Source organism: Gopherus evgoodei, chromosome 8 (assembly GCF_007399415.2).
Source record: "Gopherus evgoodei ecotype Sinaloan lineage chromosome 8, rGopEvg1_v1.p, whole genome shotgun sequence".
NCBI classification, from domain to species: Eukaryota; Metazoa; Chordata; order Testudines; family Testudinidae; genus Gopherus; species Gopherus evgoodei.
The window spans coordinates 15,389,716-15,402,184 of NC_044329.1; the positions used below are offsets into that span (position 1 = coordinate 15,389,716).

At 44.2% G+C, this 12,469-nt stretch overlaps 1 protein-coding gene across 5 annotated transcripts in view; it reads left to right on the forward strand.

The window, feature by feature from the left end:
• The window catches only part of RAD50 (RAD50 double strand break repair protein), an 82,403-nt gene that overhangs the window by 33,227 nt on the left and 36,707 nt on the right, over positions 1-12,469 (forward strand). For 2 of the 5 annotated variants that reach the window (XR_004001539.1, XM_030571998.1), the window contains exons 1-6: positions 3,279-3,378; positions 6,316-6,498; positions 7,243-7,326; positions 8,442-8,593; positions 9,404-9,589; positions 9,738-9,942. Coding sequence is in view for 4 of the 5 variants with exons in the window: in XM_030571998.1 (XP_030427858.1) it covers positions 6,370-6,498; positions 7,243-7,326; positions 8,442-8,593; positions 9,404-9,589; positions 9,738-9,942 (756 nt within the window). In the remaining variant the exon portion in view is untranslated. Of the gene's footprint in view, positions 1-3,278; positions 3,379-3,473; positions 3,566-6,315; positions 6,499-7,242; positions 7,327-8,441; positions 8,594-9,403; positions 9,590-9,737; positions 9,943-12,469 lie in introns of those variants that run through there. The other 3 variants (XM_030572000.1, XM_030571999.1, XM_030572001.1) reach the window with 3 other exon arrangements.

The window sequence follows — 12,469 nt, forward strand, 5'->3', positions numbered from 1 at the left end:
GGGTTGATATAGGCATGAGGAAGATGTGGGGTGTGTGAGGTGGGTATGGGGGGTTGATATAGGCATGAGGAAGATGTGGGGTGTGTGAGGTGGGTATGGGGGGTTGATATGGGCATGAGGAAGATGTGGGGTGTGTGAGGTGGGTATAGTGGAGGGTTGATATAGGCATGAGGAAGATGTGGGGTGTGTGAGGTGGGTATGGGGGTTGATATAGGCATGAGGAAGATGTGGGGTGTGTGAGGTGGGTATGGGGGGTTGATATGGGAATGAGGAAGATGTGGGGTGTGTGAGGCTGGTATGGGGGGTTGATATGGGAATGAGGAAGATGTGGGGTGTGTGAGGTGGGTATGGGGGGTTGATATAGGCATGAGGAAGATGCAGGGTGTGTGAGGTGGGTATGGGGGGCTGATATGGACATGAGGAAGATGTGGGGTGTGTGAGGTGGGTGTAGTGGAGGGTTGATATGGACATGAGGAAGATGTGGGGTGTGTGAGGTGGGTATGGGGGGTTGATATGGACATGAGGAAGATGTGGGGTGTGTGAGGTGGGTATGGGGGGTTGATATAGGCATGAGGAACATGCAGGGTGTGTGAGGTGGGTATGGGGGGTTGATATGGACATGAGGAAGATGTGGGGTGTGTGAGGTGGGTATGGGGGGTTGATATAGGCATGAGGAAGATGTGGGGTGTGTGAGGTGGGTGTAGTGGAGGGTTGATACGGACATGAGGAAGATGTGGGGTGTGTGAGATAGGTATGGGGGGTTGAAATGGACATGAGGAAGATGTGGGGTGTGTGAGGTGGGTATGGGGGGTTGATATGGACATGAGGAAGATGTGGGGTGTGTGAGGTGGGTATGGGGGGTTGATATGGACATGAGGAAGATGTGGGGTGTGTGAGGTGGTTATGGGGGGTTGATATGGACATGAGGAAGATGTGGGGTGTGTGAGGTGGGTATGGGGGGTTGATATGGACATGAGGAAGATGTGGGGTGTGTGAGGTGGGTATGGGGGGTTGATATGGACATGAGGAAGATGCGGGGTGTGTGAGGTGGGTATTGGGGGTTGATATGGGCATGAGGAAGATGCGGGGTGTGTGAGGTGGGTATGGGAGGTTGATATGGACATGAGGAAGATGTGGGGTGTGTGAGGTGGGTTTGGGGGGTTGATATGGGCATGAGGAAGATGTGGGGTGTGTGAGGTGGGTATGGGGGGTTGATATGGGCATGAGGAAGATGTGGGGTGTGTGAGGTGGGTATGGGGGGTTGATATGGACATGAGGAAGATGTGGGGTGTGTGAGGTGGGTATGGGGGGTTGATATGGACATGAGGAAGATGTGGGGTGTGTGAGGTGGGTATGGGGGGTTGATATGGACATGAGGAAGATGTGGGGGGTGTGACGTGGGTATGGGGGGTTGATATGGACATGAGGAAGATGTGGGGTGTGTGAGGTGGGTTTGGGGGGCTGATATGGGCATGAGGAAGATGTGGGGTGTGTGAGGTGGGTATGGGGGGGTTGATATGGACATGAGGAAGATGCGGGGTGTGTGAGGTGGGTATGGGGGGTTGATATGGACATGAGGAAGATGTGGGGTGTGTGAGGTGGGTATGGGGGGGTTGATATGGGAATGAGGAAGATGCGGGGTGTGTGAGGCTGGTATGGGGGGTTGATATAGGCATGAGGAAGATGTGGGGTGTGTGAGGTGGGTATGGGGGGTTGATATAGGCATGAGGAAGATGCGGGGTGTGTGAGGTGGGTATGGGGGGTTGATATGGACATGAGGAAGATGTGGGGTGTGTGAGGTGGGTATGGGGGGGTTGATATGGGAATGAGGAAGATGTGGGGTGTGTGAGGCTGGTATGGGGGGTTGATATAGGCATGAGGAAGATGCGGGGTGTGTGAGGTGGGTATGGGGGGTTGATATAGGCATGAGGAAGATGCGGGGTGTGTGAGGTGGGTATGGGGGGTTGATATGGGAATGAGGGAGATGTGGAGGGTGTGAGGTGGGTATGGGGGGTTGATATGGGCATGAGGAAGAGGCGAGGTGTGTGAGGTGGGTATGGGGGGGTTGATATGGACATGAGGAAGATGTGGGGTGTGTGAGGTGGGTATGGGGGGTTGATATGGACATGAGGAAGATGTGGGGTGTGTGAGGTGGGTATGGGGGGATGATATGGGCATGAGGAAGATGTGGGGTGTGTGAGGTGGGTATGGGGGGTTGATATGGACATGAGGAAGAGGCGAGGTGTGTGAGGTGGGTATGGGGGGTTGATATGGACATGAGGAAGATGTGGGGTGTGTGAGGTGGGTATGGGGGGTTGATATGGACATGAGGAAGATGTGGGGTGTGTGAGGTGGGTATGGGGGGTTGATATAGGCATGAGGAAGATGTGGGGTGTGTGAGGTGGGTATGGGGGGTTGATATGGGCATGAGGAAGATGTGGGGTGTGTGAGGTGGGTATGGGGGGTTGATATAGGCATGAGGAAGATGTGGGGTGTGTGAGGCTGGTATGGGGGGTTGATATGGACATGAGGAAGATGTGGGGTGTGTGAGGCTGGTATGGGGGGTTGATATGGACATGAGGAAGATGTGGGGTGTGTGAGGTGGGTATGGGGGGTTGATATGGACATGAGGAAGATGTGGGGTGTGTGAGGTGGGTATGGGGGGTTGATATAGGCATGAGGAAGATGTGGGGTGTGTGAGGCTGGTATGGGGGGTTGATATGGACATGAGGAAGATGTGGGGTGTGTGAGGCGGGTATGGGGGGTTGATATGGACATGAGGAAGATGTGGGGTGTGTGACGTGGGTATGGGGGGTTGATATGGGCATGAGGAAGATGTGGGGTGTGTGAGGTGGGTATGGGGGGTTGATATGGACATGAGGAATATGTGGGGTGTGTGAGGTGGGTATGGGTGGTTGATATGGGAATGAGGAAGATGTGGGGTGTGTGAGGTGGGTATGGGGGGTTGATATGGGCATGAGGAAGATGTGGGGTGTGTGAGGTGGGTATGGGGGGGTGATATGGACATGAGGAAGATGTGGGGTGTGTGAGATGGATATGGGGGGTTGATATGGACATGAGGAAGAGGCGAGGTGGGTGAGGTGGGTGTAGGGGGGCTGTTGTAAGTGTGTGGGTCGTTAGCGGGAGGGTGTCTGAGATCGGGGTGGGACCCATTGGTGCCTGGCTAACTAGGCAGCGGGCCCGGGTGGCCGCTGTGGGGCGCATGGCCCGCACAGACCTGAGGAGAGGCCGCGTGCTCTGGCCGCGCACAAGCAGCTCAGCCGGGCGCGCTCCCTTCTTGAACTGGGCGGGGTCGAGCTCGCTCGCGCTGGAGGCCGGGCAACTACCAGCGTGAGCGGCGCTGCGGCCTGTTGTGAGGTGACCTGGGGCGCGGGCCGCGTGGGTGTCTCTGGTGGGGTGCTGTGGCCTGCGCGGGCTGGGGCTGTTTCCTGCGGGAATGGGGAGCGCTGAGAAAGGCAGGTGAAGAGGAGCGCGGCGCGGCCGCTGCTCGCTCTGGCCCAGGCGCTAACTGGGCGCCGGGCTGCGGTATGATGTGTCTGGAAAGGTGCGCTGGAGTCCGAGCCCCCGGTCACCCCCACACCCGCAGCTGCCCCGAGCGCACCCCCTAGAACCAGCCCCCTATGCGGAAATGTCCCGGGTCCATCCGCTAGAACCACCCGCTCCCGGAAATGTCCCGGGTCCACACACACCCCAACCTGCCACCCCCCGGAAATGCCTCATGCCCACCCGCCGCCCCTCGAAATGCCCAGTCCCAGACTCCACCATCTCTGGAAATGCTGCTTACCCACCTGCCACCCCCAGAAATGCCCCATGCCCACCCCCCAGCCTGTCACCCCAGAAATTCCCCATGCCCAGCTCCCAACCTGCCAACCCCAGAAATGCCCCATGCCCACCCTCAAACCACCAGCCCCAGAAATGCCCCATGCCTAACCCACCACCCCCAGAAATGCCCTATGCCCACCCTCAAACCACCAGCCCCAGAATTGCCCCATGCCTAACCCACCACCCCCAGAAATTCCCCATGCCCACCCCCCAGCCTGTCACCCCAGAAATGCCCCATGCCCACCTCCCAACCTGCCACCCCCAGAAATGACCCATGCCCACCTCCCAACCTGCCACCCCCAGAAATGACCCATGCCCCCCCGATTCCGCCATCTCCAAAAATGCCCTGTGCCCATGCCCCCAACCCACCATCCTTGGAAAATGTCCAGTGCCCACCACTATGCTTTCTACACACCATCCCTAGAAGATGCCCCCTGCCCACCCCCACTTTAGTAACTTGGCATCCCTGGAAATTACCCAGCCGCTAACCTGCCATTCCTGGAAAATTCTCTGTGCCCACCCTTCCCCAACTCGCCATCAGTAGCAAATACCACATACCAACTCATGTGATGATAATCTACCATGTCTGGGAAATGCATTGTACTCCCACTTACCCTGATAACCTGCTCTCTCTAGAAAATGCCTAATGCCCTCTCTCACCCTGCTAATCTTCCATTTTGGCAAACTAGCCTGCACCCACTGCCAATGTCTTAATCTACTATGCCTGGAAAATTTCCACCCCCACCATGGAAATGTGCCATTTTAGGGGAATTTCCCTGGCTCACTACAGTTTTGGTGTCCTGCTCTCTCCAGGAAATTTCCTGGGCCCACTCCCACCAGAGTAACGTACTAAAATGTTTGCAGGGGTCGGCAACCTTTCAGAAATGGTGTGTCCAGTCTTCATTTATTCACTCTAATTTAAGGTTTTGCTGCCAGTAATACATTTTAACCTTTTATAAGTCTATAATATATAACTAAACTATTGTATGTAAAGTAAATAAGGTTTAAAAATGTTTAAGAAGCTTCATTTAAAATTAAATTAAAATGCAGAGCCCCCCCGGACCGGTGGCCAGGACCTGGGCAGTGTGAGTGCCACTGAAAATCAGCTCGTGTGCCGCTTTCAGCACATGTGCCATAGGTTGACTACTGTTTTGTGGATAGGGCACTGGACTGGGATTCAGGAAACTTGTGTCCTGTATGTGAGTCAACCATTGTCTTGTCCTGTACTATACTGTGATCTTGGGCAAGTCACTTCATTTCTCTGTGCAGCAGTTTCACCTCATATTTCGTCTATCTTGTCTAGATTGAGAACTGTTTGCAGGAAAAACTGTTTCTTGCTATGTGTTTTTTCAGTGCCTAGCACAATGAAGCCTTGATTTTATTTGGGGTTTCTAGGAGCTACTGTAGTATAAATAATAATCTCTGGAATTGAATAATAATAAATAATCTGTGGAATCAGGTGCAGTGATCTGTTATTGCTGAGAAATGTTTGTTTTCTACTCCCCATCTGTTGCAGCAGTAAATTGCCTGTCATGGGAAATAACCTTTCATTCTCAAAAAATACCATGCTGCAGTGATCACTGACAGGGAATGATGCACAGGGCAAATTGCTCCATGCCTCACCTAATGCCTTGGGGACATCCACTCTTGTGTTTATTTTTCCTAAATTGTAAATAAATCATATTGACAAATATTGATAGGTAAGAAACCTCCTGCCCCTGAATACTATGCCTCATAATCTTGTAACAGCTCTATATGGGCTGCTGACCGTATTTCAGTTCCACTGATTTCAGTGAACTCCATGTGGCCGCCAGGGCCAACCTACATGATTGCAGATCTAGGCCTGTAAATCTAGAAAAGACAAAAATATCTCACAGTACTGGGACCTTATGTGAATTAAAATGTTAGATTGTGGGACAGGGAGTTGGGGAGGGAGATTACTGTAGAACAACATGAAAGCCAGTCCATATGTGCTTGAGTTTTGATACTGTGTTTGTAGTGCAACAGCAAATTTTGAAATTTTTCAAGAAAAAGTATTAATTTCTATAATTTTTTCTTACTGACACCTTTGAGCAAAAGCTCATTAAATTCGGTTATAGTTTTTATTGTAGTTAATTCAGGATATTTCTTTTACTAAACACTCAGGAAATGTTAGACTTTTTTAGGCTACCCTTAGTTGTTTAGTTGTAATGGGGAATAAGTAAAAATGGTAAGTTTCTTACCATTCTATATTTTGGTTGGCTTTTCACTGTAAAAGAGAAAATATCTAAACCAAAAATAAGATTTTCATTACAAAATAATTTAAAGGAATATCTGTAATCCACGCCTTCAACAATAATCAAAGAATCTTTGCTCTGCTTTCTTAAATTACATACAACATACTTTTTTTTTTGATAGTACAAGATTTTGTGGGAGAAATGGGATAATGTTTGGTACCTAAATCATCACTAAATGTAACTGTTTATTTTGTAGGATTTTGAAAATTAATCCTTAGAATTCAGAAAAGAAGAGAAAAATCCTGCAGAAATGTCTAAGATTGATAAGATGAGCATCCTTGGAGTGAGGAGTTTTGGGGTAGAGGACAAAGACAAACAAGTTATCACTTTCTTTAGTCCTTTAACCATTTTGGTTGGGCCCAATGGTGCAGGAAAAACGGTAAGACTTTTGTACAGTGAAAACAGGCTTCATGTCATTATAAATAATTACAAACTCATACAAACAAGGGTGATCGTTTACATGAATTTATAGTTAATGAAAATATAAAACCTTAAACAGTTTGCATTTTGTGACACTTGCATAATTTGGGCTCCACTTTCAGGCTTGCATTCTGCAGTGAGCTCTGCATAGGCACAGGATTCTGCCTGCATGGAGCTCCTTGCAAGGTCAGACGCTTAGTTGTTTTACAAATACCTGTTCATGCAGTAGGTATTAGAGCCATAGAAGTTAAGAGATGGGAAAGATCTGTTTAGTGTTTCTCAGTGACCAGTCTGTGGACTGGTGCCAGTCCCTGAGCTCTCCCTGACACAGTTTAGGAAGGCAGCAAGTCAGTCCCTAGTAGCCAAAAGATTGAGAAACACTGCATTAGATCATCTAATCAATCTCCTTGCCAATACAGAATTATGCCATATTGTACATGTACTAGTGTTTTGTCCAATCTAATTTTTATCTGCTATTGATTAGAATATCTCCATTTGAGGGACTATTCCACAAGCTAATTAGAGCTATTGTCATGAAGCTTTTCCCAATACTCAGAAAGAACACTTATCTTAATTTCATCCCACTATGTCTCTCTCTTGGTTCTCAGGTATTTACAGACTGTTACTCTCTTCCCTCTTTAGTCCATCTTTTTACTTGCTCTAAATTGATATTACTGATACCTATTTATTTTCATTTCTGTAGACTATCATTGAATGCCTTAAGTATATTTCCACTGGAGATTTCCCTCCAGGCACCAAAGGACACTCATTTGTTCATGATCCAAAGGTAGGAGTCATGATGGCTAGCTTATATGTCTAATGGTAGTAGATATGACAAAATATTTAATGAACACTGGAGTGTGCCACAAATGAGGGGAGTCCATTAAGAGTTAACTATTTAAATCACCCATTTTAATGTAATACAAAAGCAAGGATTGAAGTTGGAGGGAGAAATTACAAGAAATGACTTGTCAACTTTAAATTTCTTTGTCATCTTTTTTCTCACAATCGAAACATTACAAACTTAATTGTTTTGCAGTTAAATATACCTTTTAATTTAACTCTATGAAAAATTAATTTACCTTTTAATTTTACTGTGTGTACAACATCTGAGATGCTAAATTGTTTAAATCTTTCAAAAAAATGCTTAATTCATGTTAGCAACTGTAATTAGTTTCAGTGTGGGAATATCTGTTTCATTATTCTCTGGCTATGTGTTTTATAAGTTTTAGTTGCCAGAAAATACTTATACAAGAATAAGTAACGTGACCTGATCACTTTGTATATTGTCTTTTGGTACAAAAAGTCTGTCAAATAGCTGTTTGATATTTGATATTTTCATAGCCAGTATTGGTAAACGGATAATTTTAACTGAAATGTTTTGAACATGGACTATTCCTTACCAGTTACTGATACATTAAATAACTAAGATTTTATGGGAATAAAACGTGGACATGTTGCGCATGAGTTAACCTACAGTGTGGTTATCATGCTCTCTGCATGATTTAGGCCCAGATTCTACAATGATTTGCACAATATGAGCAGTCCCATTGACAAAAATGAATGTTTGGTGTCAGACTTTGAGGAGGTTATTTTTCTGTTCTGTTTACTTGAGGGAAAGCCCTCTGTTGATAACTGTTTGTCAGATGGGTGTGGGGGAGTGTGTTTGCATTTTAGGATATAAGGATAGACAAAGTGCGAGGTATGCATAAGAATCCTGGATAATAACCTCTAGGCCAAAAAAAGATTTTGCGTGAGATTCTGGCCCCATTGAAGTAAATGGCAAAACTCCTATTGATTTCAGTGGAGCCAAGATTTCACTTATGGTTTTGGAACATATGTTTGGATGACCACAAAAGTTTTCTTCGTTAAATACGTTTTCATATTTTTTTCTTGCCAAAGGTTGCCAATGAGACAGATGTCAGAGCTCAGATTCGACTGCAGTTTCGTGATGTTACTGGAGAGCTTATAGCTGTCCAGCGATCCATGGTTTGTACTCAGAAAGGCAAGAAAACAGAATTTAAAACTCTTGAAGGTATCATTACCAGAACAAAGTACGTTATAGGTTTTTATATCTTGCCTCTTAGTTTGAGTGTCCATTTGTTTTGTCTGTATCTTTTCATGTAAAAAGAGAGATGTGGATAATTTATTCATTCGAACCTCCACCTATTATTTCAGATTAAATTAAGTCTAACAGAAAGTTACCTGTAGTACCACTGCATTGTCTGTCTATTTTATATGTTACAAGAAATTTCTAGATTTAATGGGTAAAACTTTCAAAATGACCGGAGTCTCATTGGTTTTCTGTGGACGTAGGCACCTAAGTCACTCAGTGATAGTTTAGTTCTGAAGGTTGTATTTATGCACTACATTCGCTTTATGTCCTGTTGGCACTGAAAAAGTCAATTAAAGTAATTTGGTGGGGAAATAGTCCCATTGCAACTCATTCCAAGTATCTGTCTGTCTGACTCTCATCCCTGACATTTTTTTTAAAAAGAGCATTTGTTTTGCATTGATTGCGCCCTCTGTTGGCTATGCAGTCATAGTTAGCAAATTGGTACTATATGCATGGCTAACATGACATTAAGTTACAGAAAGATGGCTTGAAATCAAAGGAGTGCATTATCAAAATCCATTTAGTTGGAAATGAGGTATTCCGAGTTAAAAGTGGAGGAGTGAGAGAAGAATGAGGGGCAAAAAACATTTACCATTGTAAAAATAATCATTTGTGACTTAGCATCAAAACAGGTTGAGGTAGAATGTTGGAATTATACAGAATATTATTTATTTTAGAAAAAAATCATGACTGTACAGCAGCCAATAGTCATCTTATTGTTATGCATTTTCTTAATCTATGTACACAGGCATGGGGAAAAGGTCAGTCTCAGTTCCAAGTGTGCAGAAATTGATCGAGAGATGATCAGTGCCCTTGGTGTTTCCAAATCTGTGATTAACAATGTCATTTTCTGTCATCAAGAAGAATCCAACTGGCCCTTAAGTGAGGGAAGGGCCCTGAAACAAAAATTTGATGAGATCTTCTCAGCGACAAGGTTTATTTCTTTTCATAACTAATATAATTACAGTAAAGTATTCCTTCCATTTAATTATAATTGTTTAAATGCTCTCCAAAAATGTTCATTCATAAAGCTGTATGTGCCAACAGAATTTTAAATTTACACATGGTTTTCTTTTTGGAAGGTATATTAAAGCACTGGAAACTCTTCGTCAGGTACGTCAGAAGCAAAGCTTGCGGGTAAAAGAGTGTCAGACGGAACTGAAATATCTAAAACAGAATAAAGAAAAAGCATGTGAAATTCAAGATCATCTTAGTAATAGGGAAGCTCAACTGGCTGCTTCTAAGGAAAATGTAAAATCTATTGAGAATCAACTTGATCCTCTAAAGGTAATTTCGTTTATATGATCATATAATTCAAGATTTTATTTTAATACTGTACATATTCACTAGGAGAAGGAGAGTAAAGCTTGCTTGCTGTGGGAATTCCCTGACTTTTGTGCGATTTAAAATCTCTCCAGTTTAATGCAGTATTATCAGGGGGATTTTTTTTTCCCATTTAACCATAAAATTCAGAGCAGAATTTAAAGGCTATTTTCATCATGACAAATAATGAAATTGTATGAGTAGAATTTATATTCAAAGATGTGGTGGAAATGAGCTTATCTTTACACCATCTTGGACCAAGTAATTTTTTCTTATATTTAAATTAATTTACCTCCAATTGGGGATTTTCAAGCCAAACCTTTAAAGCCACATGTATCTTTCCTCTCTTAAGCTGTCTGGTTTAATTAGAAAACTTTTGGGAAAATGCAATTTTCAGCATTTATTCGATAGCTGATTTTGGAAGATTGATTATACAACCTGTTTAGTTTCACAGGATGGCATATATTCATATCTATTACCTTCCCCTCAAATATTATATTAATAGTTGAATATACTGTCAGCAAAGGGGAGAAAAGCATCTATACAAAACCCTCTCCCTGTCTCTAAGGAAATAATACCTTGATCCTGTATTTACCATGATGCCATGACACATTCCATAGCTACAACCAATATAGATAAATGATAGCAATTCTTGTCTCTGTAACTTTTCTATTAGTAGTACTGTGCATATTTTTCTGGGCTAACCTAGTGCAGAAGTTTTTAACCACAGTATGCAGAGAACTGAGTGCTAGCTTTAAAATAAGTTAAAATACATTGTTTATATATTGTGTTGATTCTACATAGACAAGTCAAGTGTGTTTGTCTAAACACCTTAACCATCAGTAGCTGAGAGAGGGTCATTCTTTTCTTGCGCAAATCCATGAGGGAACCAAGCACATGAAAGTTAAATTACAAATACTTGGTAACCAATACCTTGCAATCCAGTTATAATCCTGAATTTTCATTTAAATTATATTACTTTTATTTTGATGTTCTGTAAAGTAGAATGTCACTTTAAATTGCTCACTTTCACGCATGAAAGTCATACAGTTTTGCTAATAATTTTTTTTTTTTAATGGATAAGTAAAATATCCTGAGCTGTAATCTTACTCCTTATACCTCTCTGGCCAGCAGACTAGCCCTTCGTTATTACATTTATGTTCTGCCTCAGGGACAGAGCCTGCTTCACACAGCTCTATGCCTCCAAGCCTGGGATGCAGTAGCAGTGAGCGAGAGGGACAGAGTGAGTTTCTTTCACTCATTGGCACGCAGACGCACCCAGCCCCAGCCCCACCCCCTTAACGTCTTGCACGCACACCCAGCCTCCGTCCTTCCCCTCCATAGTGATCTGCTCTCTTCTGCTGGCTGCTCCCAGCAGATGCGCCTGGGCTGCCACAGAAGGGGCGAGTGTTCCCCACAGATTTTTTTACTTCCCCATTTTTCTGTGGGGAGTCAAGAAATCAGCGGAAGTTATGAATTCTGCGTCCCTCCAGGAGTAGTGTTTGTGCATTGGCTTCCCAGGTAGAACCAGCTAATTTTCTGATCAGTCTGTTGTCTTTATTTTCAGCAACATTTTGGTAAGGTGTTCCTTGAAAATTAATGTACAGCCCAGTGTAACAGCTAGATATACAGGCTTTGGGTCATGGTCCAGCCTTTGTCCATTCAGGAGGCTGTTGAGCAGTTTGTTGGCTTTTATGTGGCATAGACGGTAGCTGCTGGAAACTGTGTTTTTGGTACTAGGTTTAAATCTCCATCTTTTACAATAGTAGGCCATCTCTTTCATGTCAACATTCAGGACTTCTAGGTGACTGGAAACCTGGTACTGTACTATCAGACAGATGTCATGGCATAGATAAAATGTTTGGCAGTGGTATTAGGAAAGTCATTAGTGAAGAGATTGAAAAGTGTTGATGTTAGAATTGAGCCATAAGATAAAACATAGTTTTGGGACCTCTAGGAGCATAATTTGGAATTAGCAACTTCTCAGCAACAGTTCAACAGCCATTACAACCTGCTTTGGTGGGACCGGTGATAGTTTGTATAATAGGCCTGTATACCAGATCATGTCATATGCAATAGTAAGGTATAGGAATGCTGCACTTGTCTTTGGCCTTCGGATCAGGCAGTTCCCAGTGTGGGTGGCGAGTGCCAGCACTTGGTCACGGGCACTGAGGTTTGGTCTGAAACTTGCATGATCTGTACTCAGGATATCACGAGTGGTGGGGGAAATTCTTTGAAGAATAAACTTTCAAATAATTTGCTAATATTACTTTTCTATTTAAGTAATTATTGTAGTTGCTGCAGGGGTGTTGTTTAATCAGGAAAGAGAGGTGATCCACAAGATGGTATCTTGATTAATATGTGGGCATGGTATGAAAAGATTTGAGAACCCTTCTGTTAGTGTCTAAAAATGCCTTATGAACTTGGGGGTGCTGGAAATGACCCATTTTTAAAATGCAATATATTTAAATAGAAAATTTGATTATAAGAT